The sequence below is a fragment of the Vigna unguiculata genome, chromosome 10 (genome assembly GCF_037176805.1).
Source record: "Vigna unguiculata cultivar grain cowpea cultivar isolate G323 ecotype 2 chromosome 10, ASM3717680v1, whole genome shotgun sequence".
NCBI lineage: Eukaryota > Viridiplantae > Streptophyta > Magnoliopsida > Fabales > Fabaceae > Vigna > Vigna unguiculata.
In genome coordinates, this window is record NC_140801.1 from 13,852,625 (window position 1) to 13,879,672 (window position 27,048).

General features: G+C 31.9%; 3 protein-coding genes across 3 annotated transcripts; 1 reads left to right on the forward strand and 2 right to left on the reverse strand.

Annotated features, from left to right (window-relative positions):
• Window positions 1-205: 205 nt before the first annotated feature.
• On the forward strand, window positions 206-1,069 carry LOC146882183 (uncharacterized). Its single transcript, XM_085667311.1, has one exon. The coding sequence runs from the start codon at window positions 206-208 to the stop codon at window positions 1,067-1,069; it is 864 nt and encodes a 287-aa protein (XP_085523437.1).
• A 9,532-nt stretch (window positions 1,070-10,601) lies between these two features.
• Window positions 10,602-14,832, reverse strand: LOC114167335 (glycinol 4-dimethylallyltransferase-like). Its single transcript, XM_028052395.2, has 13 exons — window positions 14,726-14,832; window positions 14,554-14,607; window positions 13,521-13,801; window positions 12,946-13,032; window positions 12,772-12,846; window positions 12,607-12,690; window positions 12,441-12,530; window positions 11,930-12,031; window positions 11,744-11,839; window positions 11,569-11,640; window positions 11,388-11,483; window positions 11,098-11,202; window positions 10,602-10,890 (listed from the first exon to the last, which is right to left on the reverse strand). The coding sequence occupies exons 1-13, from the start codon at window positions 14,775-14,777 to the stop codon at window positions 10,849-10,851; spliced, it is 1,236 nt and encodes a 411-aa protein (XP_027908196.2). The 5' UTR covers window positions 14,778-14,832; the 3' UTR covers window positions 10,602-10,848.
• Window positions 14,833-20,782: 5,950 nt separating this feature from the next.
• On the reverse strand, window positions 20,783-25,840 carry LOC114166371 (glycinol 4-dimethylallyltransferase-like). The gene is made up of 13 exons (XM_028051090.2): window positions 25,684-25,840; window positions 25,514-25,561; window positions 23,824-24,104; window positions 23,372-23,458; window positions 23,199-23,273; window positions 22,964-23,047; window positions 22,798-22,887; window positions 22,293-22,394; window positions 22,109-22,204; window positions 21,932-22,003; window positions 21,743-21,838; window positions 21,209-21,313; window positions 20,783-21,117 (listed from the first exon to the last, which is right to left on the reverse strand). The coding sequence occupies exons 1-13, from the start codon at window positions 25,733-25,735 to the stop codon at window positions 21,076-21,078; spliced, it is 1,230 nt and encodes a 409-aa protein (XP_027906891.2). The 5' UTR covers window positions 25,736-25,840; the 3' UTR covers window positions 20,783-21,075.
• Between the last annotated feature and the right edge of the window lie 1,208 nt (window positions 25,841-27,048).

The window sequence follows — 27,048 nt, forward strand, 5'->3', positions numbered from 1 at the left end:
TCAGATTGCTACGTTAAAAGCAACACGAGCAAAGGACAAAACGGCTTTGTACGTGCTATACCGAGCTGTTGATGAGTCCGACTTTGAGAAGATAGCAAATGTTATGTCTTCAAAAGAAGCGTGGGATATTTTGGAGAAGGCTTAAAAAGGGGATAACCATGTCAAGCAAGTTCGGCTTCAAACTCTCAGAGGCGAGCTTGAAAGGATGAGGATGAAGGAAGATGAAGGGGTTGCCGAGTACGTCTCCCGAGTTGAGAGAGACACTGCCTGCTTGCCGAGTGGTGGAGAAAATCTTAAGGTCGTTAACCGACGACTTCGAGAATATAGTTTATGCAATAGAGGAATCCAAGGACTTGACAGCGCTCTCGGTGGAAGAGCTTGCTGGTCGCTTGAAGCGCATGAGCAGCAGAGAAGGAAGAAGAAGGAGGAGTCCCTTGATCAAGCACTCCAAGCAAAGGCAACCATTAGGGAGAAGAAGGTTCCTTATACTCAGAACACTCGAGGCCGAGGTGGTAGAGGCAGAGGATATGAAAAAGGTCAAGAACAGGTCGGCCAACAAAATTGGTGTGGTCGAGGACAAGGTGGAGGTCGTGGTGGTAGAGGCCGAGGAGGTCATTCGAACAACTCAGGAATTGAGTGCTTCAAATGTGGTAAGTACGATCATTTTGCTAAAGACTGCTATTCAGGAGTCAAATATTACAATTGTGGGAAGGTTGGACATTTCGCGAAGGACTATCGATCTGAAAGCAAGAAGGAAACGAACTTCCTTTCTGAGGATGTTGAGGAAGAAGGAATATTGATGATGTCTAGGAGATCAGGTGCCGAGCTAAGTCCGAGTTGTTCTAACAACTCAGTTTGGTACCTTGATACAGGAGCAAGCAACCACATGTGTGGGGACGAGAATCTTTTTAAGGAGCTCACCAAAGTTGACGCTGGACACGTATCATTTGGAGATGCATCAAAGGTGGCAGTAAAAGGCCGGGGTACAATCTGGTACCTGCAGAAAACAACCAAGTTGGAGAAATCAGAGATGTGTACTATGTACCCGATCTCAAAAGCAAAATATTGAGCATGGGCCAACTGATGGAGAAAGGCTACTCGGTTCTGATGAAAGACCGAGTACTATACTTGAAAGATAAGTCAGATCGATTGATTGTCCGAGTAGAGATGAAGAAGAACAGGATATACAAGCTGGACTTGAAAATAGTCCAAGAGAGGTGCTTGAAACTTGATGTGAAGGATGAAGCTATGATGTGGCACTTCCGTTTTGGCCACTTGCATTTTGGTGGACTAGCCGAGTTGGTGAAAAAGGAGATGGTTCGAGGACTCCCGACGGTGGAGTTTGAAAAGAAATTCTGTGAAGAGTGCGTGCTCGGGAAGCATCCAAGGACCTCATTTCTGAGGACTGCCGAGTACCGGGCAAAGGAACAACTTAGATTAATTCACACAGACATTTGTGGACCAATTACCCCTGAATCTTTCAGTGGGAAAAGGTATTTCATTTCTTTCATAGATGATTTTTCAAGAAAAACATGGGTGTATTTTTTGAAAGAGAAATCCGAGGTGTCCTAAGTGTTTAAAAGGTTCAAAGCAATGGTTGAAAAGGAGACCGGCATGCCTATCAAATCTGTTAGGTCTGACCGAGGAGGTGAGTTCATCTCATCCGAGCTCATGAAGTATTGTGAGGAGCAAGGAATAAGGAGATTTCTAACAGCACCATACTCACCCCAACAGAATGGAGTAGCTGAGAGGAAAAATCAAACCATACTTGACATGGTTCGTACAATGTTGAAAAGCAAGAACGTGCCTAAGGAGTTCTGGGCAGAAGCAATGCAATGTGCCATCTATATGCAAAATAGATGTCCACATGCTAAGGTGAACGAGAAAACACCGCAAGAAGTCTGGAGTGGAAGAAAGCCGAGTGTGTCTCACCTCAAAGTGTTTGGCAGCATTGCTTATGGTCATGTTCCAGCTCAACAAAGGACCAAACTTGAAGATCGGAGCAAGAAGTACGTGTTTATTGAGTACGATGAAAAAACCAAGGCGTATAGGTTGTTCAACCCAATAACAAAGAAGGTGATTATGAGCCGATATGTTCAAGTTGATGAAGAGAGCGAGTGGAAGTGGAACAACTCGGAGAAGGAGTCTAGAAGCTTGGAAGTAGATACACCACCAGTTGTGAGAGATCATGAGACTTCTGATGAAGAAGATGAACCTCTACATCCTAGAGTGCGAAGCTTGCAAGACATATACAACTCGACTAATGAAGTACATGTTGTATGTTTCTTGGCAGATTCGGAAGACTTGAGCTTTGAAGAGGTCGTGCAGGAGGAAAAGTGGCAAATGGCAATGAATGAAGATATCGGAGCAATCGAACGCAACAACACATGGAAGCTAACCGATCTGCCCAAAGGAGCTCGGCCTATTGGCGTAAAGTGGGTGTACAAGAAGAAAACAAACGCTGAAGGAGAAGTTGAGAGATATAAAGCTCGACTCGTAGTGAAGGGGTACAAGCAAAGGGAAGAAATAAACTATGATGAAGTATTTGCTCTAGTGACAAGGATGGAAACAATCAGGTTGCTGATTTCCTTAGCTGCTCAACACAGATGGACAATCTTGCAGATGGATGTGAAGTCAGCATTTCTTAATGGAGTCTTGGAAGAGAAAGTATATGTTGAACAACCACTTGGATAAATGTGAAGAGGCAAAGAAAAGAAAGTCCTAAGATTGAAGAAGGCACTTTATGGCCTGAAGCAAGCTCCACGAGCATGGAATGAAAGAATCGACACTTACCTCAAGAAGAATGGGTATGAGCAGTGCCCTTATGAACATGCTCTTTACATAAAGAAGAAAGGAGAAGATGTGATGTTCATTGCCCTCTATGTCGATGATCTTATCTTCACGGGGAATAATGTTAAGCTAATTGAAGCATTTAAAGAAGTGATGAAGAAGGAGTTTGAGATGACCGACTTAGGTCTTATGAAGTATTTCCTTGGTTTGGAAGTCATTCAAGGAAATGTAGAGTTAGAGCACGTCGAAAGTCAAGCACAAGCTGCATATATGTTTACAAAGCCGCTGCCATCCTCTCTGTTCGAGAACAATAAGATGATACTCGAAATGAAGGACAAGAAGATCATTTAAGTTTACGGGGGGATTTTGTTAGGTAAACTTAAATGTGGGTAGTTGGTGTTAGGTAAACTTAAATGTGAGTAGTTGGAAGTTGTTGTATTAATTGTGAGTTAGGTAGTAGTTATATTTAATGAATGTAGTTGAAAGGTCATGTCCAAAGGCCTATAAAAGGATCATGTAGTGCTTCATTTCAATACACAACAAATCTGAATACAAAAAGTGTTTATCTAGAGAGACTTGTTTGTCAACACAAATTGTTGTTGTTTTCTGGAGCACAATAATGGTTAACAAGACGACAATTTATCTTATACACTAGTGCAGTAAGGGCTTTTGGCTCCGGTTGTTTTTGATATTCTGCCCCGGTTTTAGAACCGAGGCATATTGGGATGAGGCCAAAAGGGTTGATTTTTGGCCTCGGTTGTCCACCGAAGCCATAGTGGTGTTTTTCTGCTCCGGTCACACCTGAACCGAAGCTATAGATCTGTTTTCCAGATCTACTTCCCGGCATTCCAGATCTGCTTCCCGACATTCCAAATCTACTTCCCAACGTTCCAGATCTGCCAGATGCGTGTTTTAGTTGGCTGTGTGAACGCCGTTTATGTAGATCTGTCTTGATGATGTAGTTGCATGAGGTAGACTCTCCGGAGAGGCTTCGTGTGAACATGGAAGAGTGCTTCGTCAAAGGTGTTCGACTCCAAGCGCGGTGGTGGGCTGCATTTCATTCGACTCTAAGCGCTGCAGTGGAGGTTTCGTTCTTCTCTTTCGAGGCATGGTGGACCTGCTACGTTTTTCGTGGATGAGGTGCTGCAATGGCTTCGTGAATGGTGGTTGGTCTGATGGAGGTGCAGGTGGCTTGAAGAGAAATGGAGCGGTAGAGAGAAATGGATGAGGAGATGGAGGCGACGAAAACCCACGGACGACGACGGCAGCTGGTCGGCGACAACGTCGGAACTAGTGGTGGCAGAGGGTGGCGTAGCGTTCGTGCAGAGAGAATTGGGGAAGAAGATGAATAATGATCGAGATTCGCGAATTGGGGATTTTAACAGGCTTTATGGCCTCGGTTATTTAAAGAACCGAGGCCTAAAGTGGCTCAATGGCCTCGGTGAAAGGGGACCCGAAGCCAAAGGGGGCGGCGCTGATGAAATTATTAAATTAGGGTTTTTGGGCAGGGTTATAGGCTTCGGTTCTATTTCAACCGAGGCCTAAAACACCCCAATATTGCCTCGGTCCAAAAGCACTCGAGGCCAAATGTGTTTTTGCTGGTGGCAATTTTAAAATTTTCATTTCTGGGCTACCTTATAGGCTTCGGTTCTATTTCAACCGAGGCCTAAAACACCCCAATATTGCCTCGGTCCAAAAGCACCCGAGGCCAAATGTGTTTTCGCTGGTGGCAATTTTAAAATTTTCATTTCTAGGCTACCTAATAGGCTTCGGTTCTTAATGAACTGAGGCCTAAAACTGCTTACGGCACCGGTTGTTTGTAGAACCGAAGCAATATAGGTTGATGAAATTGCAAAATTGCCACCGCCTCCTTATATGCTTCGGTTCCGCTATAACCGAAGCCTATAAGGCGAGGTAAAATATCAAATCTACACTAGTGATATATGAGGCAATTGATGAAAAAGTAGAGCACAATCATGCACCAAATATGAATGTTCCTAGTTATGAATCTTTATGTGCTGTTGGGTCAATCTCACCTCGAGTGGAATCCATGGAGGACTTGAGGGGTGCTTCCGTTAAAAGCTTAACTAAACGCTTATTGAACAAATTCTTATTATGTAAATACTTTTGTAAAGGGAAAGTTGAAAAGAAGAAAAATCAAGGTTAAAAGATGGTGAATGAATGTAAGGTTACAGTTGTTTGTTATGGTTACTGCAAACCTTGTAATTATGCTACTTTTTTCTGAGTCATGTACAACACCTATTTAAGGAGATGCTATGCTCTGTAAAGGACCGGGAAGATTTGTCCACAAATTTGCACCAGTCTTTCATTAATTTTTGTGCTTTATTTTGTTAAAATACATTCATAATATAATATTTTGAAATGTTAAAATTGTGCGTTTGTTTTAAATATTAGGATAGAGTCCAATTTCAGGATTTCCAAAACTTTTAAGACAGCCTGCTTTTACTGACTGACCAGGATAAGGCAATTTCTTTTTCTCACCCGTGTTTCTTGTATCTCTATGGGTGTTAGAATGGTCTTAAATACTATGCTTTATTTTTTTGGTCGGTGGAATTTGAAGATATGCTATAAAATACGATTATGGATTATCATGTTCGAAAATAAATTTTAAATTACTTTGGAATATATTTCTGGATTTTAGGTTTATATAATTTGGAATGTGTTTCCGGATTATGTGAATTCAAAATGAATTTTTAGTTTATATAATTTTGAATGTGTTTTCTGATTATGTGAATTCAAAATAAATTTTTAGATTATGTAATCTATAAATAATACTTTTATGAATTTCACAATTTGAAAATATATTTCATATTGTACGATTAAGAATGTATTTATAAATAATTTAATCAAGATTATTTGAAAAGAAATTTTAAAATTTATAATCTAAAACATATTTATGGATTGTGAAATTTGAAAAAATATTTTGAAATGCACATTTTGAAAATACGTTTTGATTGTATAATGTGAAATAGATTTGAATTCAGTACTATTCTTATCAGATCAAGTTGTACTTTGTCAAGTCTTTAAGGTTCCATTGGCGATTGGTCTTCGTAAACTGGAGGTTATTCACTTCTAGCGATCCTTGTCCATGATGCAGGGGTGCTTACAAAAGACATTTTGATACTTAGCACTAGTGATGTCAGAGAATTTCAGAATATACTAATTGTGTAATGAATGTATTGAATAATGTGATATATATATATATATATATATATATATATATATATATATATATATATATATATATATATATACACTTATTATTTTACGTGTGGATCCCACTAAGACGGTTACTATGGGAATCTTGGTAAAAGCCAGTACCTAATACCTAGGCCTTGGTGGTATGATGTCGGGTATGGGTACTATGAGAATTTTTATAAAAGCCAATACATAGTGCTTGGCCTTGGTGGAATGAGGTTAGGTACGAGTACTATTGGAATCTTGGTAAAAGGCAATACCTAGTACCTCTCCCTAGGGGGATAAGGTCGGATACATGTACTATGAGGTTTTTTGTAAAAGCCAGTACCAGTACATGGCCTTGGTGGGATGAGGTCGGGTACGAATATTATGGGAATCTGGGTAAAAGTCACTACCCTGTGCTTGACCTTGGTAGGATTAGGTCTGGTACGAGTACTATGGAAATCTTGGTAAAAGGTAATACCCAGTACCTATCCTTGGTGGGATAAGGCTGGATATGGGTACTCTAGGATTTTTTCTTAAAGCTAGTACCTATTATTGGGCCTTAGTGGGATAAGGTCGGATACGGGTATTATGAGATTCTTGGTAAAAGACAGTATCCAATACTTGGCTTTGGTGGGATAAGTCCGAGATAGATATTATGGAATTCTTGGTAAAAGTCAATACCTAGTGCCTGGTCTTAGTGGAATGAGGTCGGGTACGAGTACTAAGGAAATTTTTGTAAAAGCCAATACCTAATACCTGTCCTTGGGGGGATAAGGCTAGATAGGGGGTACTATAGGCTTTTTAGTAACACCCAATACCTAGTACGTGACGTTGGTGGGATAAGGTCGGGTACGAATGTTGTGGGATTCCTGGTAAAAGTCAGTACCATGTGCCTGGCCTTAGTGGGGTTAGGTCAGGTACAAGTACTATGGGAATCGTGGTAAAAGACAATACCTAATACTTGTCCTTGGTGGGATAAGGCCCGATATGGGTACTATGAGATTTTTTCTAAAAGCCAATACCTATTACTTGGCCTTTGTGGGATGAGGTCGCGTATAGGTTCGATGGGAATCTTGGTAAAAAGCCAGTACCCATTACCTAACTTTGGTGGGATAAAGTTGGGTACAAGTACTATGGGAATCTTGGTAAAAGCTAGTACCCAATACCTGGCCTTAGTGGGATAAAGCCGAGTACGGGTACTATGAGATTTTTGGTAAAAGCAAATATCCTTACTTGGCCTTGGTGAGATAAGGCCGGGTACGAGTACTATGGGATTCTTGGTAAAAGCTAGTACCCAATGCCTAGCCTTGGTGAGATGAGGTCGAGTACGATGGGAATGTTGGTAAAAGCCAGTATCCAATACCTCGCCTTTGTGTGATAAGGTTGGTTGGGTACAAGTACTATGAGAATTTTGGTAGAAGCAAGTACCCAGTACCTGGTCTTATCCCACCATGCCATATAAGGTTTTTAATGTTAATTGGATTTTAAACCTTGGAATTATTGGTAGATACCAAATTGCCTTTGAAGGACGGTTGTGCTTTGTTACCTCATTAATGTTGTCTTGATCACCATCTTTGACCTTATAATGTAACAAACTACACTTTGGAATATTTTTTTAACTATGCAGACTATTTTCTATATAAAATACAATCATTAGGACATGCATGAATCTTTCGATATTCCATACCCATCGAACAAAGTATCTTCTTTGCCTCATACATTCATCGAGTAGTGTATTCCCTTCAAGAATCATTTCCTTCAATAACTGAAGCAATTATGTAAAGTTTTTCTCTATCCACCCATTTAATGTCATGAAATTGATCAACCTTAATATTGTTGATAATCATGTGAAGTTAGTTGAACTATAGGATATAACAGAATCTCTTCATTGATACATATATTTTCATAATCCGCTTCAATAAAGGAGTCTCTGCATTTGTAGACATCACATATCATGTCCTTTAATCTATCGTCCATTGTCCACTCAATAGATTGATGTGTTTCGGATACACTTGACATGCCTAACAATTCACCTTATCACGTCCATGTTGTATAATACTTCAGAAATTTTCATCGCACAAATATATGTTCTCTAATATTTGAGCAACATCCAATATTCTTCCATTCAAATAATTCATAGTAGGACACCTCATCCTTACTCTGTTTTGTACACCCCTCTCTTGTACTCATGACTTATAAGTGGCAAATTAATCCAACTTTGATCCATATTTATGTTTTGTAGATAATGGTCACAATTAGTTTTCTTTGTCGAAGGTCAGACATCTCCAAACTCAATCCTAACACATTTAATAAATATTTCAAATTACAAAGTAAAACAGACAAATAAAAAGTACTAATTAAATTAAATAAACACTATATAAGAATTCATCCTAATTTAAAATACAATTTACATAATACAAACACAGTTTGACACGGTTGCCCAAAACCCACCAATGGAAACTCGCAGCATCCCAAAAGATTGAATAGTATGGAAGAAGAACGAAGGGCGATGACGCTAAGCGGCAACGTTTGGTTGTAGCAAGAACAAAGGAAGAATAGAGCACACTGCTGCGACGACTTGGAGCGACAATGTTGGCTAGCTGGAGAATGGAGTGCGGTGACGAGGAGCTTTGCGGTGACGAGGAGCAGTGTCGATGGTTGCTGAGATAACGGAGGGGTGCACTGTGGTGATCAGTGGCGGAGCACTGTTGGTGCAGGGAGGGGCATGGCCCCCCCAAAGTTTTAAATTTTTTTTATATCATATATATTTTAATTTTTTTATATTATAGATATTAAAAAATATATTATAATTAAATAAAATATTTTATTTCTTTTATAAACATAATAATTAATGTTAATAAATAATAAAATATAAAATTAAACATAATAAAAATAAAGAATAAAAAGATTTATCAAGATATTTATTTATTTATTATGGTTTGAGTTTCTCACAAATTGTTTTCATATTCCATTCTCACCTGTTTTTTCTTGTTTTTGAAGATAAAAAGATCTATTGTTTTTGCTCTTATTTATCCTCTGTCCTTTTCCTTCCATTCTCATGGAAGTAAAGAAGAAGGTAATTCTTTGGTCTCTATTGATAGTGAAATATTAGTTTAGTAATTTATTTAATGATCCTCTTTTATATTAATTGTTTATTTCATGAATATAGAAAAAAAAATATTGTACTGTGTGTTTTTTATATAACCGAATCTTAATTGTGGTTCCATTATATGTCTTGAGTTTCTCACAAATTGTTCTCATATCTCATTCTCAGCTATTTTCTTTTGTTTTTGAAGAGAAAAAGATCTATCATTTTTGCTCTTATTTCTCCTTTGTTCTCTTCCACACTCGAGGGGAAAAAAAAGAAGGTAATTCTTTGGTCTTAATTGATAGTGAAATATTAGTTTAATAATTTATTTAATGAGTCTGTTTTATATTAATTTTTTATTTTATGAACATAGAAGAAAAAATATTATACTGTGTGTTTTTTTTATAACTGAATTTTAGTTGTAGTTTCATTATATGTCTTGAGTTTCTCACAAATTGTTCTTACCTATCTTCTTTTGTTTCTGAAGAGAAAAAGATCTATTATTTTTGCTCTCATCTTTTAGCGGTTTTCTTCCATTCTTGAATAAATAAAGAAGAAAGTAATTCTCTTTTGTCTCACTTGATAGTAAAATATTTGTTTAATCAGCCTCTTGTATATTAATTTTTTATTTTATGAAAATAGAAAAAAAATATTGTACTTTGAGTTTTTTATAACTGGATTTTAAGTGTGATTTGATTATTATTGAATTTTCTTTTGACAATTTTGTAGATATGTGTGATTTTTTTTAATTATTGTTATACTAAATTAAATATTTAATTTTATTTTATTAATGACAAAAATTAAATATATAGATTTTTTATATATTATTTTGGCTTCCAATAATTCTCGTCAAGATCCACCACTGTTGGTGATGGCGACGAAGTGAGACGACAATGGGCTGGTGATTTAGTGGAGAGAACTGTGCAACGATGGCGGGAGGGAGAAGAGAACACTCTGCATGCGCGGACAAGTGAAAAGGTTAAAACTTTTTAATCTGGCATGAAATATAACGACGGTTGTTTCACTTAACCGCAGTTAATAGAAATATGACGATGGCCGCTAAAGAATCCGTTGTCGTTTTTGTGATTTTGCCGGTTCATCGATGGTCGGTCATGTAGAAAATTATCGTTATAAAGTTGAATTTAATTATAGTGCTGCCACAGCTGTTTTATTACGCGAGTGACATAAACGTCGTTATTTAACGTTGTGGTATGGATACTTTGCATTAGTGTTTAATTTATTTACAATAATAGGTACTATAGGTTATAATAAATAAATATTTTAGTCATTAAAACTGTTTTTCTTTGTTGGAACTAGTCAAATATATTATACTTTTTTGCAAGAGGTAGTACTTTTTTTACACATATTTTGGATTAAGTTCAATACAAAATCTAATGACAAAAAAACTTCATTTTATAACTTTATTATGACCATATATAATTAACACAGAACATAGAGAGATCCAAAGATGAAAGATAGAAGGTAGAATTCCAGTATAGAAGGTTGAAGGTTCATATCATTCATATAAATAAATGAAATTACATCTCATTAATGGTCTTCTTTTTTACATTACATCCGTTAGATAAATGGCAATACTTTATCAAATAACCAATTTAGACAGGTTACACATAAGAAAGAATACAACAACTACTTCAAAAAAAAAAAATATCTACACTTTTGACAGTTTTATTAACTTAGAAGCAACAAATCTCGTTTACTTTTTTCAATGAATCGTGAACATTGCTTTAATCTTCAACAGCATATCTTTATCTGATTAAAGGCATGAGGAAGTATGCTACGTACAATAGCTGCAAAAACAAACCCAACATCAATACAATATATGTTTCACGCTGTACAAAGAAAAAGACAAGAATATACGGCAAACAATTTGAAAATAACTATAAAATGTGTCCCAGTAATCACGTTCTAACATGTTTTGCTCCTCAAACGATGCAGAATTTTGTCACAGCATGAACTAACTACCTTAGATTACAAACATTATTTAAGAGTATTACCTTCCAAATCAACATGTAGTAGGATCTAATAGAACCTTTGTCACTCAAATCTACAAATTTGGCCTGGTACCACAGAATTGAAGCAAGAACAGCATGTCCCAGACCCTAAACGTTTTACACCCAAAAAGTTCCAAGCATTATTGTAAAGATTTAAATATATCTATTATGCTAATTAAATAAAAAAACAAAGCATGATATTTAAGAAAGACAAAAAGAAAGAAAAATAATTCTCAGAGGTGACATTATTCTCTATTCGTGATTACAATATATAAGTCTGAAAAGTGTATTACCGTGACAAGTTTAACCCAAAGGAGAGAAGATGATAGTCCTGCTAGAATGGCAACTCCAAAAGCAGATTCCAAAATGGAAACACAGATCCAAAATACCTAATAATTAAGGAAAATTCGTTAGAAACATCAATAGATTTGTTTTACCAAAAAAGACATCACATGTTTTACTCAAAAAACATACCTTTTTTTGACCTAGACGTGTTGAGAAAGATTGGATGCCAAATGCTTTATCTCCTTCAATATCAGGTATATCCTACATGTATAAAGATCCAATAAAATATTTTATACTAGTCACATATTGTACCAAAAGTTTGATGTTTGAAAAATGTATCATTTGAGAAAGAATAAACATTTACCTTGAACAATGCTATACCCAATGAGTATATGCTGGTGAATGCAACAAAGAACATCAGTGGCTTAAGAGAGGTAACAGCTCTCTTCAACACAAAAGTCTGTGCAATATCACAAAAATCATTTCATTAAAAAAATACTCTTCCATCATGTTTTTCTTACTTTAATTAATAATATGTTACAGGATAAACCTTCATGTGATAGAAAAACGAAATGGGAAATATAAGAGCCAAACTGCAAAATATGCAAGTTGCAGCGAGCAGCGGATTTTTCTTCCATCTCAAAAGGGGACCCTGAAAAGTTACGAAATAGTGATAGGTTTATGAGATATGTGATGCCACAAGAAGAAAAATGAAAACAAAAATGCAAGAATTACATATATATATATATATATATATATATATATATATATATATATATATATATATATATTGTGTGTTTATCATTGCTTTTATAAAGACAGGAGTTCATGATATTATTTATATTGTTAAATAGAATTTATTTTTCCTCATATTCCTATTTATCTTTTTCTTTTTTTAATTTGATATGGATGTTCTATAAGCCATCCTTATCAAATGCACCTATATGTACTTTTTTTTCTTTAGATGTTATTACGTGATTTTAGATAATGACACCTAAAATTGTAAGAGAAAATTGTCAAAATTTAATAGTTAAAATATCATTATCCTTAAAAAAATTCACCTTGATTGAATAACCACTCCATATGAGAAAGAATGATAGAAGACCCCAAAATAATGGCCAAGAACCTATCATATAGGTAGCCAAGAAACCCTGTAACCAAAATAAAACAATAAGCCCTCATTTACTATAAAGGGAATATAAATTGTTGTAAAAAAGGGATTAATACCATGATTGCAGATCCTACGGTAACAACTACACCAGTTGTAAAGGAAAATGCCCCAGATGGCAATGGAAGAAAAGGTTTGTTTATCTGCAGAAAAAAAATAATAGCCGAGATTAATAAAATACAAGCAATCAGTTCTTCCTTCAATAAAGTTTAAAAGTTTCATACCTTGTCAATTTCATAGTCATATAATTGATTCACGCCATTAACATAAAAGTCCATAAACATGAAAGGTAGCAGAGCCTGAAACATTTTTAAAATGTCAAAAAATATTAATTTACAAAGTTAAAGGATTGCTTTTAATTGAATATTTAATAAAAAACAACATATTTGGAGTCTCACCTGGAATAAACCAATGAAAAATAAAGGAGATGATATATCTGATAGTCTTTCCACTGCTAGGAGTGATGCAGCAATTGTGCTTAATGTCTGTCAAAGTTAAATAAAATTTTAGAAAATGAGTTTAATTATAATTTATTGTCACAGACTTAATATTATAATACATTTTTTCTCACTTAAAAACATCGAACGTGAGAAATTAACATATTTGATGGCGGACCTTAAGGTGACATAGGTGCTTGGACCCGTTTCTTTTTTTTTTTTTACATTTATATAATTTAATTTAATCTTTCAAATTTTAATATATTCTATATATATATATAGTATTTTCAAAAAAAAATTATACAAAGATTTTGTCACTTCCAAAATATTTGTTGAAAGATGGTCACTGATATATAATAATCGTTTAAATTTGTCTTCGGTTACACACTGCATATTAATCTTATCATTATCCGACTTGTTTGCAATCTCTAAGAGAGAATTGTTCAAAGTAATGTTTCATACAAATCAATTTATCTAAATATTAATCATAACATTTAAGGATTACATCTATTAAAGGAATACTAAATTGAACTTACCCGACCAAACATTGTGTAAGGATAGCAAAACCAATATAAGGCAACAAGGAAGCGTTTCACAGAGCCAACAATGTCTTTTGTTTCAGAAGCACTAGATTCCTCAGACCCAAAATATTCTTTAGAGATTGCTTTGGGTACATATTTCTTGTTGTTTTCTTCATTCGTTAACCCTCCTTCAACACTTTTGAACTGATTCTTCATAATCGGTTGTTGCAACCTCGTAAGGTTATACTCTATTTGACTTTTCCTTTGGTGCATTGAAGTTTTTGGTGCAAAAGAACCTACAACACAAAAATGTTAATTGCATGCAGTATAGATGACCATGCACAACAAAAGTCAAAATATTTGATGTTCAAAGAAATCATTATTTCTTAAATAGTTGAAACTGTTTTGAACAATTTATTTTTCCCATGGTTCGTCAATTATGGTCGCTGTACATACCCTTAAGTGCTTTGAAAAGTCAAAAAAAGCCACATATAATTATTTTTTATATCTTTTGGAAAAATAAATTCATTTCCCACTTGACATCCAAATGACATTAAAATTTATTCATTGAACAAAATATTTGTGAAACAAAATAAAAATTAACGCAAATTTCCATATGTTAAGTATTTTGTGTATAATAACTTTGATTAACCTTTCACTTCGGAATTGACCACTTAATCTTTCTATTATATATTGCAGATTTTATGATTATAAATTTTTTATTATATGGAAAATAATATGGAAAAAGGCTGAATAATGACGACAGTATTTAATAATATTTATATCTCGTGACAACTGCAGCATTTGAAACTAAAAATGTATTAAAAAATTGGACTAGTGCATGCACCTTTTTACTTTTTATTTGATAAAAGAGTAGAAAGTGTATTAAAAAGGTATCAAGAGCAAATTCATGAGGAAACTAAAATTTTATGGTACAAAAACATGAAATAATTTTAAAAAATAATATTTCTATTACTATAATAGATATATCAAATAAAAATATATATTATTTCAAAGTGTTAAGAGGAACAATATATGTGAAACATACTTCCATCATAGGAAAATTTTTTGTTGGAATGTTTGCTTCGCCAGAGATTTCCACCTACAATTACCAACGTTAATCGTATTAGTAACCAAAAACCTTGCAATGATAAAAAAAATCAAGTTTTACATAAATTATTTTTGAAATATAATATGAAAGTAATTGCTGATATAGGTACCGTTTGCGAGTGAACAGACATTGGGAGAGAACCTAAGAGACATTGAAGCCATGGAAACTGAACCTTAATTATGACAAAAGTACTTTCTGATAAAGAAATAAACAAACACACCGGTACTTAAGAAGACACGGGTAGAGAGATTTATATACTACGCTCAATTTCATTTAATTTATTCATATATTGCATTACTTTTGACCATCCTTTCAAAGACAAACAAATACACCAATAATATAATAATAAATGAATACATAGCCGCCGAGGAATAATTGAATTGATTATTTTTATCATATCTATAGTTGTCAAAATAGAATTTTTAGTTAGTCTAAAATATTTGTTCATATTTATTAAAACAAGCATCACGGTGGCTCTGAGATAGTTTTTGGACGGCTATACTATGAATTTAGAATTTAGGTTGGAAAGGTGATGATTGTTTAATTTCTTCTTAATGTTTTCCCCAGAACTCTAGTGTACATTGGTCAAATATTTTGAAAATTTTCCACTAGAACTCTCATACCAAATTAATGTTAAAACTCTAGTGTACATTGGTAAAATATCTTGCATGTTCCACATTTTTAATTAGATTAATTTAATTGAGAAGGTTATCCGTAATAAGCAAATCTGTCCATGTATCTGTGTTTGGTTCTCTTTTTCTCTTTTTCTCTATTTCTATTTTTTTTTCTTTGTTGCTATGTTTGTTTGATTTTTAAGTATAAACCCTTGTTATTACGAAGGAATGACTCAATTATAGAGTTAGTGAGGAAGTCTCTCATTATTGACATGGAATTTGAAAGCAATAATTGATTAAATATTTTAAAAGTTTTTTGTGTTGAGGGCCTACATCATGCAAATTATGAATCATCACTAACATTATGATTGAAACATCAAATCCCTAACTTCTAAGTTTGTTTTAAGTTTCTTTTTTTTTATCAAGAATAAAAATAAATAAAAAATATATAATACATATTTACAACAAAGCATATGCTAAATTGTTTACAAACAAACAAATCATAAAACAAACTCGAAAGACCTAAACTTGTTTTATGTTATATATAATTATAAATAAAGGATTAAATACATATAAAAAAAATATTTGATATAAATAATTAGTACCTTAATAGTTTATGTAAACATAACTCTTCTCCTTTTGTATCATTTTTTTTCTTCTGATTCTTTCCTATGATATTTTTTACTATCTTCCAATTAACAACTATTTAACATGTACTACAATTTGTTTATGGCACTTTCCATGGTAAGAAGTTGTGTATCACAATGTGGGGTTGAGTTCAGATTCACAACATGTAGCAACTTTTCTATTGTCTTCGTTGATGACAATAAAATATACAGATGTTAGGTATAAAAATAAAATAAGGAATGTATATTGACTTGGTACATTAAGAATTTTACTTTTGTTAACTCTACGATTACTCTTCTACAAACTAAGAGGTATATCAAATAGAAGAAATGTGTGAAATTGATTGTAGCAACCCATTTTAACACACCACATAACTTACTTAACATGTATAATTACTTTGGTTTCAAAAATTCAAGTTAAAATCAATCGTCTAACGCTCTTCTCACATTCACCAATGTATCGTCTAATACGTTTATATTTCATTGTATTGTCTAACACGTGCAACTCTCTTTATTGATATTAAGAAAAAAGCTAATCAACCCTTTATTTGAATCTCGAAAAAAAGAAAATTGAGCTTTTAAACAAAACTGAAAATTTGTTTTTACAACTTAAAACTTTATTCTAAAAGAAATAAACATAAGACGAAACTATAAGGAAATAAAACCCTTGGAATAAACTTTTATCACCTATCATTCTGTCTTCAATATTGTGAATCACTACATGAGATATCTTTTACTCCCCTAACATACATGATCATTATAGTCAACAGATACAGAAGGATAAGTTAACATAACAAAGAACAAACCACCAATTACTTGATGCAAGAGGTGTTGGATTTTTACAAAAGGCCATATCCAAGAGCATTTTTCAAGTAGCGAATGATCCATAAAGCCTGTTGCATATGTGGTTCACACGGAGAAGAAACAAACTTGTTGAGTTGTTGGACAGCAAAACTAATATTAGGCCTAGTATTAGTCAAGTAAAGTAATCGTCCAATCAGACGCCGAAAGGAAGAAGAATCTGATAGAAGAGCTCCCTCGTCGACATGAAGTTTGATAGAAGGATCAGATGGCGTTGGTGCCAGTTTACATCCAAGCATCCCTACCTTTGAAATGAGGTCCAAACAGTATTTCCTTTGATTGAAACTAAGCTATCAAGAGAACGAGAAACTTCAAGGCCCAAAAAATACTTGATATGGCCAAGATCTTTAATATGAAATCTAGAATGAAGATGAGCTTTTACAACATTAATTTCAGCAATGTTATTGCTAGTGAGAACCACATCATCGACATAAACCAATAAAGCAGTAATATCAGAGGCAAATTTCTTCACAAAGAGAGAGTGGTTAGCAAAGCTTTATGTGTAACCAAGAAGAAGTAGCTCTGAAGTTAATTTTTTATTCCAATTACGATTGTTTTATTTTAAACCATATAGAGATTTGTTAAGCTTACAAACAAGATTTGGCTGGGGAAGAGAAAGACCAGGTGAAGGCTTCATATAAATCTCTTCATGTAAGTCTCCATGGAGGAAAGCATTGTCAACATCCAACTGATGAATAAACCAATCACTAGCAGTGGCCAAGGCAAAAAGGATGTGAAAAGTAATAAGTTTAACAATTAGAGAGAAAGTTTCGAAATAATCAAGCCCTTCGGTTTGAGTAAAACACTTAGCCACCAACCGTGCTTTAAACCTATCAATTGTGCCATCTAGTTTATGTTTGAGTTTGTAAACCCAGCGGCAACCAATTGGCTTAATGCCAGAAGAAGGAGAAACTAAAGTCCAAGTCTGGTTTCTTGAAATTGCACCTTGATGTTTTGGTGCAATACAATGCTACTGGAATGGCGAATAAAAAATTGCACTGGCTGTAGAGAGTGTTGTGACAAATGCTCATAATATAGCTTGTGCTGCATGTATGGTTGAGCATGATAAAATGAAGAGCAATGTCCAAATGCAAACTGGTGACTCATGATAAAATTACACAATGAAAAATGACACTGAAATAGTAACAAACTATGTAAAAACAACACATATCAACACATGAACTAAACTAAAATTACCTAGACTAAATAACACAAATCAAACTCAAGAATCATTCACACTTTACCTAACCCCACCAACGACGCCATTTGATAAACCTCTACCAAGGATTAATCCTAAGATAGGCTAGGGAGTTTAAATGATTCTTGAATGTGCTCTGTGAATTGGAGGAAATCTAATAAAATTTACTAAAATAGATACTAAAAGGACTCTAAAATGTTATGGATATGTATGAGTCCAAAGTGCTTGATGAAATGCTTAAGCAAACTAGAATACACGTATGATGTTTGATGAAATGCCTAGGCTTCTAATGCACATACACTACACAATGTGAATATCCTACACACAATCTAAACATGTGAGATGCTTCTAATGCATGGATTAAACTAAATGAAGGTACTGAAAATGAATTAACAACATTATAAACAGGAAATCAAAATCTGAAAAATTTCTCATGAATGCGCATATATGAAATGTGCAGGACATGATCGTGAATCGCTATAGAATGAATGAAATGATGATGTGATGATACAAAATGCTTAGAAATGGTTTCAATAGAATTTAGAAACTAGTATCACGCGAAATGGTGAAGTAAAACGCAAATTCCCAAATCATGAACCTTGTTTAACGAAATTAACTAACAAACACGCAAATGCGAAATTGAATGCAATGAATGACGAATTGGATGTTGAAATGGATTGAAAACACTACGTCTAGCATCATAATGGAATCACGAACGTGAAACAAGCATGAAAAACACTAAAACATTGAATTCAAATTTAAAATTTGATAGAACCGTGTGTGAAAGTGTTGTGCTGAACTGAAGTCACAAAACCAGAATTGATGACTTGAGTTTTTGTGATTCTAATCAAGAGACACTTGAATTAGTTTAGATGACTATGCATCATCTAGTTTTCAACTTGTTTCCTCATTGAAACCGATAAAATTGTGAATCACAACCCCAACTATCAATATCAATTGTTGACCAGTTCAGCAAGGAAAGAAAACTGAAAAATGGAAAGAAAAATTGGAAACACAATTTGGAAATAGAATTCATCCCATAGAAACATTACAAAGGTAAAATAGTTTATACAAAGATGGAAGACTCAAAGTCCTATGCCTATTGTGCGATCACAACATCTTGAATGATCTATAACAGCAGCAAAACAATGGTGGAAAAAGGAGAAAAAAATCGGGTGAAAAGTGTATAGTTTTGTTACGAAGTGGATGAGAGTTCTTGCATGAATGTGAATGGCGTGAATGCCATTTTTTTTCTGGTGATGTATGTGTGTGGTTTTTGTATGAATGAATGGCGCCAAAGATATCAGTTTCCAGCACATGTAACTGGATATTACAAGTTGGATTAACTGTCAAAATCTCTATCTTACACTAATACATTTCTTTTCGAAAAAATAAAATAAATATATTTTTTCAATTGATAGTAGGTAAGGAAAAAACACGTGAAATAAGTTTTCTTTAGATTTTTAAACTCTAAATTTAGCATAAAAAAAGAAAAAAAAGGAAGAACTCAATTGTTTTTAACTATCACACCCCTTTTCATTAGCCCAAAGAATTTATATTTATCTTCACCCCCACCCTTTACTATTTACACTCCTCACATGACATGTTAACAAAGGATATTTTAGATATTTTAAAATCGCTATTGTAAAGAAGGGTATAATTTTAATTATTAGAAAAGCAATATTTATCATAATAATTAGAATCAATATCTTGATATTATGATTTGATTTATGTGGTTGTCTCATTGGGATTATATTTTAATAATTAGAAACAATATCCTGATAATAATATACTAAATATCCTAGATATTACACTATGATTTGATTTTTGATTTATGTAATGTTTGTCATCAGAGCCAATTCTTACCTTATAACATTCATGTGTAATTAAGGTTGAAATTATCCATCAAAACCAATTCTTATCTTATATTTTTCATGTGTAATTAAGGTTGAGATTACAATTGTATTACAATGTGTGTCCATATAAGCAAACAATTTATCAAGTGAAGGAGAAGAACAAAAGCTTTTCACCTTTTTTAGGAAGAAAATATTCTACACTTAACAAAAAAAAACTTAGAGAAGGAGACAAGGAGGAAAAGAAAAACGAAAAAAAGAGAAAAGAATATGGAAGAAAAAAGTGTGATTGATAAAGAAGGTATGTCAGTTTTTTCTTTTTGACTGTTAGGATCATTATTTCTTTATTAACAAATATTTTTTTCAAGAAATCATAAAAAATATTTTTCCTCATTTATTTTTGTGTTTGTTTGGTTGCAACTATTTTATAATAATTCAAAAAAGATAAAAACAATATAAAATTTTCAAAAATTAAAAATCAACATGTTTTCAAATGTTTTTTTTAATAAGAACTATGTGATATTTGATTCTCAATTGTGAAGGGAGATATGTAGGAGTAAGGTCAATCCTTGTTAGGTTCACTTCCAAACAAATTAAATCATTAGTCTTTCTAAATAACTACATAACATTGATTTCTCATTTCGAATGAGAATACATAGTAGTAAGATCAATCTTTGTTGGACCCAAAAATTAAAAATATATTTTTTTGTTTCTTTTGCATGTTTTTTTATTTTTTTTTATTGGAAAAATTAAAGTTTGAAAAGCACATTAATTTTTATCTTTAATCAAAGATACTATCTTCAGCGGGTGTTATATAGTGTGTAACACCTTTCTTATGCATAACCGACATTCAGATCTCAAAACTTTTTCTCTCACTAACTTGCCTTATCTTTATAATTTTTTATAATTTTACAAAATAAAATATGATAATAATTTCAAACTTTTTTTGTTTCAAGTTTTATTTTTAGTTTGTCGTCTTTGTTGCAAGATGAGATACGAAAAATGCATGTGGAATTCCAATATAAAAGGTTGAGGTTTCAATATCATTCATACAAATAAATAAAATTACATCTCATTTCTTGAGGCCATGTAATGGTCCTCTTTTTTACATTACATCCGTTAGATAAATGACAATACTTAATCAATTAACCAATCTAGAAAGGTACACGTAAGAAAGAATTAATAATACAACTACTATAACAACATTCTCTATACTTTTGACAGATTTATTAACTTTAGAAGCAAAACAAATCTCGTTTGTTTTGTAATGTACTGTGAACATATTGCTTTAACCTTCAAACACATCCTTATCTAATTAAAGGCATGAGGAAGTATGCCACGTACAATAGCTGCAAAAACAAACCAAACATCAATACAAATACGTTGTTACATTATCAACTAATTATATCTTACATTATAAACATTATTTAAGAGTATTACCTTCCAAATCAGCATATAGTATGATCTAATGGAACCTTTGTCACTCAAGTCTACAAATTTGGCCTGGTACCACAGAATTGAACCAAGAACAGCATGTCCCAGACCCTAAATGTTTCCACCCAAAAATGTTCAACCATTATTGAAAAGATTTAAATATATCTATTATACTAATTAAATAAAGAAATTAAGCATAATATTTAAGAAGAACAGACAGAAAAACAATTCTAAGAGGTGACATTATAGTCTCTCTAACAAAAAAAAAAGGTTCAACTAACACATTAATATATGACATTTGTCTGTACATTTAAAAAGGTTAATGAATAGTTAATATATATTTAGAGATGGAATAAAAACGATTAATTTATTGATTATATGATGTGATAAGAAAAAATAAATAATATATATATATATATATATAAATATATATAAAATAAGTGTATATTAAATTAAGGTATATGTGTATCGTTAACACATATAAGAAGAAAGATACATCATATTCGTGATTACAATGTATACGTGTTAAAAGTATATTACCGTGGCAAGTTTAACCCAAAGGAGAGAAGATGATAGTCCTGCGAGAATGGCAACTCCAAAAGCAGATTCCAAAATGGAAACACAGATCCAAAATACCTAATAATTAAGGAAAATTCGTTAGGAACATCAAAGAGATTTGTTTTACCCAAAAAAAAAAAAAACATCCCATGTTTACTCAAAAAAACATACCTTTTTTTGACCTAGACGAGTTGAAAAAGATTGAATGCCAAATGCTTTATCTCCTTCAATATCAGGTATATCCTATACATACATAAAGATCCAATAAAATATTTTATACTAGTCACATATTGGACCAAAATTTTGATATTTGAAAAATGTATCATTTGAGAAAGAATAAACATTTACCTTGAACAATGCTATACCCAATGAGTATATGCTGGTGAATGCAACAAAGAACATCAGTGGCTTAAGAGAGGTAACAGCTCTCTTCAACACAAAAGTCTGCAATATTTCACACAAATCATTTCATTAAAAAGAATATTCTTCCATCATGTTTCTTACATTATTATTAATATGTTACAGGTCAAACCTTCATGTGATAGAAAAACGAAATGGGAAATATGAGAGCCAAAGTAGTATATATGCAAGTTGCAGCAAGCAGTGGATTCTTCTTCCATCTCAGAAAGGGACCCTGAAAAGTTACAAAATTGTGTTACAACAAAAAGATAAAAAAGATTAATATAATATTAAAAGTTAGCACGAGAAACATATAGGAAACAAGAAAACGTAAGGTATTAAGAGTCTATTTTTGGAAATATATAAAAAATTAAAGAAGCTAATGAGTTAGACAAATTAACTACGGAAATTTAATCTACTATAAGAAAGCCATCGTTATCAACTTTGACAATAATATAGTCGAGTCACGTGACGACAGCTCAGAAAAAACTACTTATTTTTTCTCATATTCCTAGTTTTTTTATAATTGATATGGATCTACTATAAGTCATCGTTATCAAGACTTTGACAACAATAGTGGAGTCACTTGATAACAACTAAGGAAAAAAAATATATAGTTGCAATTTTTCAGAACTCACCTTGATTGAATAGCCACTCCATATTAAAAAGAATGATAGAAGACCCCAAAATAATGGCCAAGAACCTATCATATAGCTTGCCAAGAAACCCTGTAACCAAAATAAAACAATAAGCCTCGTTTACTATAAAAGGAACATAAATTGTTGTAAAAATAAGGATTAATACCATGATTGCAGATCCTACGGTAACAACAACACCAGTTGTAAAGGAAAATGCCCCAGATGGCAATGGAAGAAATGGTTTGTTTATCTGAAAAAAAAAAAAGAGCAGAGATTAATAAAATACAAAGGAACCAGTACTTCCTTCAAAAAGTTTATAAAGGTGGCATTTTTTTTTGACCATATAGAAGTGATAAATTCTTCTTGATTCAAATTATTCATTTCTAATAGTAAGTTTATACCTTGTCAATTTCGTAGTCATACAATTGATTCACGCCATTAACATAAAAGTCCATCAACGTGAAAGGTAACAGAGCCTGAAACATTTTTAAGAAGTTAAAAAATATTATTTCACAAAGTTAAAGGATTGTTTATAATTGAATATTTAAGAAAAACAACATATTTGGAGTCTCACCTGTAATACACCAATGAAAAATAAAGGAGATGATATATCTGACAATTTCTCCACTGCTAGAAGTGATGCAGAAATCGTGCTTAATGTCTGTCAAAGTCAAAAAAATTGAAACAATTAGGATATTAGAAACTACTTTAATTATAATTTATTTTCATAAAATCGATTCAATTCTAATACACTTCTTCATGTTAAGAAAATGGAAGATTAAAATGAAGTAAATCTAATAACGGGTGACAATATAGATTTGAATTTCAATTAGTATAAATTTTAAATTATTTTAATACTTGATATAAATTTTAAATATTAAAAAATAAATTTAAATTATCTTTTATAAAACTGTGATAGAAAAATAAAATTCATCTTCAATTATACATCATACATAAAAATAAATTGGTTTAAGTATTAATCATTAATTATATCTATTAAAGGAATACCAAAAAGATTGAACTTACTCGACCAAACATTGTGTAAGGATAGCAAAACCAATATAACGCAACAAGGAAACGTTTCGCAGAGCCAACAATGTCTTTTGTTTCAGAAGAACGAGATTCCTCAGACTCAAAATATTCTTTAGAGACTGCTTTGGGAATATATTTCTTGTTGTTTTCTTCATTCGTAGACACTCCTTCAACACTTTTGAACTGATTCTTCAGAATCGGTTGTTGCAACCTCGGAAGGTTATATTCTATTTGATTTTTCCTTTGATGCATTGAAGTTTTTGGTGCAAAAGAACCTACAACACAAAAATGTTAATTGCAAGCAGTATCAGTGACCATGCACAAAAAAAAAGTCAAAATGGTTGATGTTGACAAAAACTATCGTTACTTAAATAGTTGAAACTGTTTTGAATTTTTTTTTTTTCGCATGGTTAGTCAATTATGGTCGCTGTACCTCAAGTGCTTTGAAAAAGTCACAATTATTTTTATATTTCTTAGAAAACAAATTCATTTCTTTTAAAAAATAAGACATAAGCAGGTTTAAATATTTATTCTTCCTTTTATTTATCGAAGTGTCTTGTAAAAATAAAATCGTGATGCAACGGTCACTCCAAAGCAGATAATAATTTTAAAATTAATTCATTGAACATAATATTATTACAGTGTAAAAGAAAAAAGAAATTAACGCAAATTTCTCATATTAAGTATTTTTGTGTAACCTTCACTTTCACTTAATCTTTCAATTATTTGCTTGATTTTATGATTGTCAAATTTTTTTCACTTTTTTTATTGCTTTTCAATTTTTTATTATTTAGGAAATTATAAGAAAAATGCTCTTGGGCCCATTTTAGTAATATCTCAAAATTGAGTGTTCAATCTAATATTTATTTCCCATAAGATGAAAGTATTTAATTATTTATATCTCATGATGACTGCAGCATTTAAGAAATACAGATACTTATGGAGGGATAATCCGAACCGACTTACAAAAATTGGACTAGTAGTGCACAGCCGTTTTATTTTATAAAGAGGAAATACCATGAATTTAAAAAAAAAAAGAAGATATAAGAAAAATATAATGAACAAATTCACGAGGAAACTAAATTAAAATTTATGGTACAAATCAAATGAAATATTTTTCAAACAAATTTACTTCTATTAATATAAGAGATATATTGTAAAGATACGATATTAAATAAAACCACACTATTTAAAGTGTTTAAGACAATAATACATCATTAAAAGACAGTATTAAATACTTTAAAAAAGTTCAAATAATATAATTTTAAAAAACTTTATTTATCCTTTATTTTATTACAATTTATATAAAATTTTGCAAAACAAATAAATAAAAAATAAAAGTATTTCCTTCAAACAAGGAAAAGTCTTAAAGTAAAATTTCTTCAAACAAAGAAAGTATGAAAGTAAAAAATATATTTGTTGATTCTCAAGTGGTAATAAAGGTATCATATCAAGTGATAGAAAGAAGAAAAATGAAAAATGTATTTTAAAATTATCATTTCAATCTTATAAATCTTTTTAACGTTGAATAATTATATTTTTGAATATTGGGAAATGGAAAGGTTGAGATGCCGAACCATTTCGAAATTAGTTATAATAATTAGGAAGGGTTAAGTAATAACAAATTAAAGTTATAACAAATAAAAAGGTTAAATAATTGAAAACAGATGATATGTGAACATACTTCCATAGGAAAAATTCTTGGAATGTTTGCTTTGCCATAGATTTCCACCTACAATATTAACAACGGTAATATTATTAGTAACCAAAAAACTTGTAATGATAAAAAGAAACAAATTTTACATAAAAAATGGTTGAAGTATATATAAGAAGAAAGTGTTGATATATAGTTACCATTTGTAAGTGAAAAGACATTGGGAGAGAACCTAAGAGACATTGAAGCCATGGAAACTGAAACTTATCACAAAAGCACTTTCTGATGAAGAAATAAACAAACACACCCAGGTACTTAAGAAGACAGGGAATGAGAGATTTATATACTTCTCTCAATTCGATTTAATTATTTATATATTTCATATCTTTTGACCATCCTGTCAAAGACAAACAAATACACTAACAATATAATAACAAAAGAATAAATAGCCGCCTAGGAAGAAATGGATTGGTTATTTTTATATTGTATTTAAAAGTGGTCAAAATTGATATTTTTAAATTAGCCTCATGAAAATATTTGTTAATATTTATTCTGAAAACATTACCGGGGTCATTTTTGAATCACGATCTAAAATTCAGTTCATTTGACCACCAATTAACTGAATTATCTTAATTTATTCACTCTCCATGACGTTCTACCATCCATTTTATTACTTTTATATTTAATATTTTAATTTATATTTCAATTAAATAACTTGATTTGATGTGTTGTTCTTTACTCTCGGATAACGGTGTAAAAATAGTGAAAAAATCTTTTTCTTAAATTCCAGAATGAGACTGTCCGGAAACTACGTCTTCGCTGTCTCTGTTCTCAGATATTCAATAATTCACAATGTCGACGTTTGGATTCAAGATTGTTACAATTCTTGAAAAAGTCTACAACTGTTTTAATTTAATATAAAATTTGGATACACATGAATCTGGTTCGGAATATTAATTTAATATAAAATTTGGATATAGTTCTATTCCTATTAATATTAGTAATGTTTTTCATCAAAATTTGATTTCTATTTTTTATTAATTAATTTAATAAAAATTCATGAAATATAATTACCTATATCTCTGAATTTAATTAGGTATAATATTGTTTTGAATTTTTTCTAGTTTAATTATATGATCTATATATTTTAGAATTAATTTTTTTAAATGTAATAGGCTAGCTAGATTATTATATTTGCTCAGAAGTCCCAACACTCTCTATCTTTATTTTTGACTTCTTCCTCCTCATATTTCAGCTCGGCAATTTCGTCATTGTTAGGCTAGATTATTATATTTGCTCCAAAGTTTGACTACTTTATATTTTGCTTCTATTTCATAAAGCGCCAGAGAAAATATTTTAAAGTCATGTACTCAATCTTTTCTTTTCTTTTTTCCTTTTAAATTATTGTTTATGTTAATAATACAAAATCATAACTTAAAATCATAAAATTTGGAATATCTTTAAGAAAGTCTATCTATTTAATAGTAAACTCGAGACAACATTTAAAATGTATTAAATTTTAGGCAGATCTTCAAATATTTGAAGTTAATTAAAATCAATCCTTA

What these genes read in the sequence shown, in the direction of transcription:
- LOC146882183 (XM_085667311.1), top strand. Translation starts at nt 206, where the DNA reads ATGAGGATGAAGGAAGATGAAGGGGTTGCCGAGTACGTCTCCCGAGTT.
- LOC114167335 (XM_028052395.2), bottom strand. Translation starts at nt 14,777, where the DNA reads ATGGCTTCAATGTCTCTTAGGTTCTCTCCCAATGTCTGTTCACTCGCA. An exon ending in ATGACTATGAAATTGACAAG is followed by an intron (nt 12,691 to 12,771) that starts GTATGAAACTTT and finishes TTTTTTCTGCAG; the next exon opens with ATAAACAAACCTTTTCTTCC. An exon ending in TTTGGGTTAAACTTGTCACG is followed by an intron (nt 11,203 to 11,387) that starts GTAATACACTTT and finishes TAAAACGTTTAG; the next exon opens with GGTCTGGGACATGCTGTTCT.
- LOC114166371 (XM_028051090.2), bottom strand. Translation starts at nt 25,735, where the DNA reads ATGGCTTCAATGTCTCTTAGGTTCTCTCCCAATGTCTTTTCACTTACA. An exon ending in GGAGTGGCTATTCAATCAAG is followed by an intron (nt 22,395 to 22,797) that starts GTGAGTTCTGAA and finishes GTAACTTTTCAG; the next exon opens with GGTCCCTTTCTGAGATGGAA. An exon ending in CTCGTCTAGGTCAAAAAAAG is followed by an intron (nt 21,839 to 21,931) that starts GTATGTTTTTTT and finishes CTTAATTATTAG; the next exon opens with GTATTTTGGATCTGTGTTTC.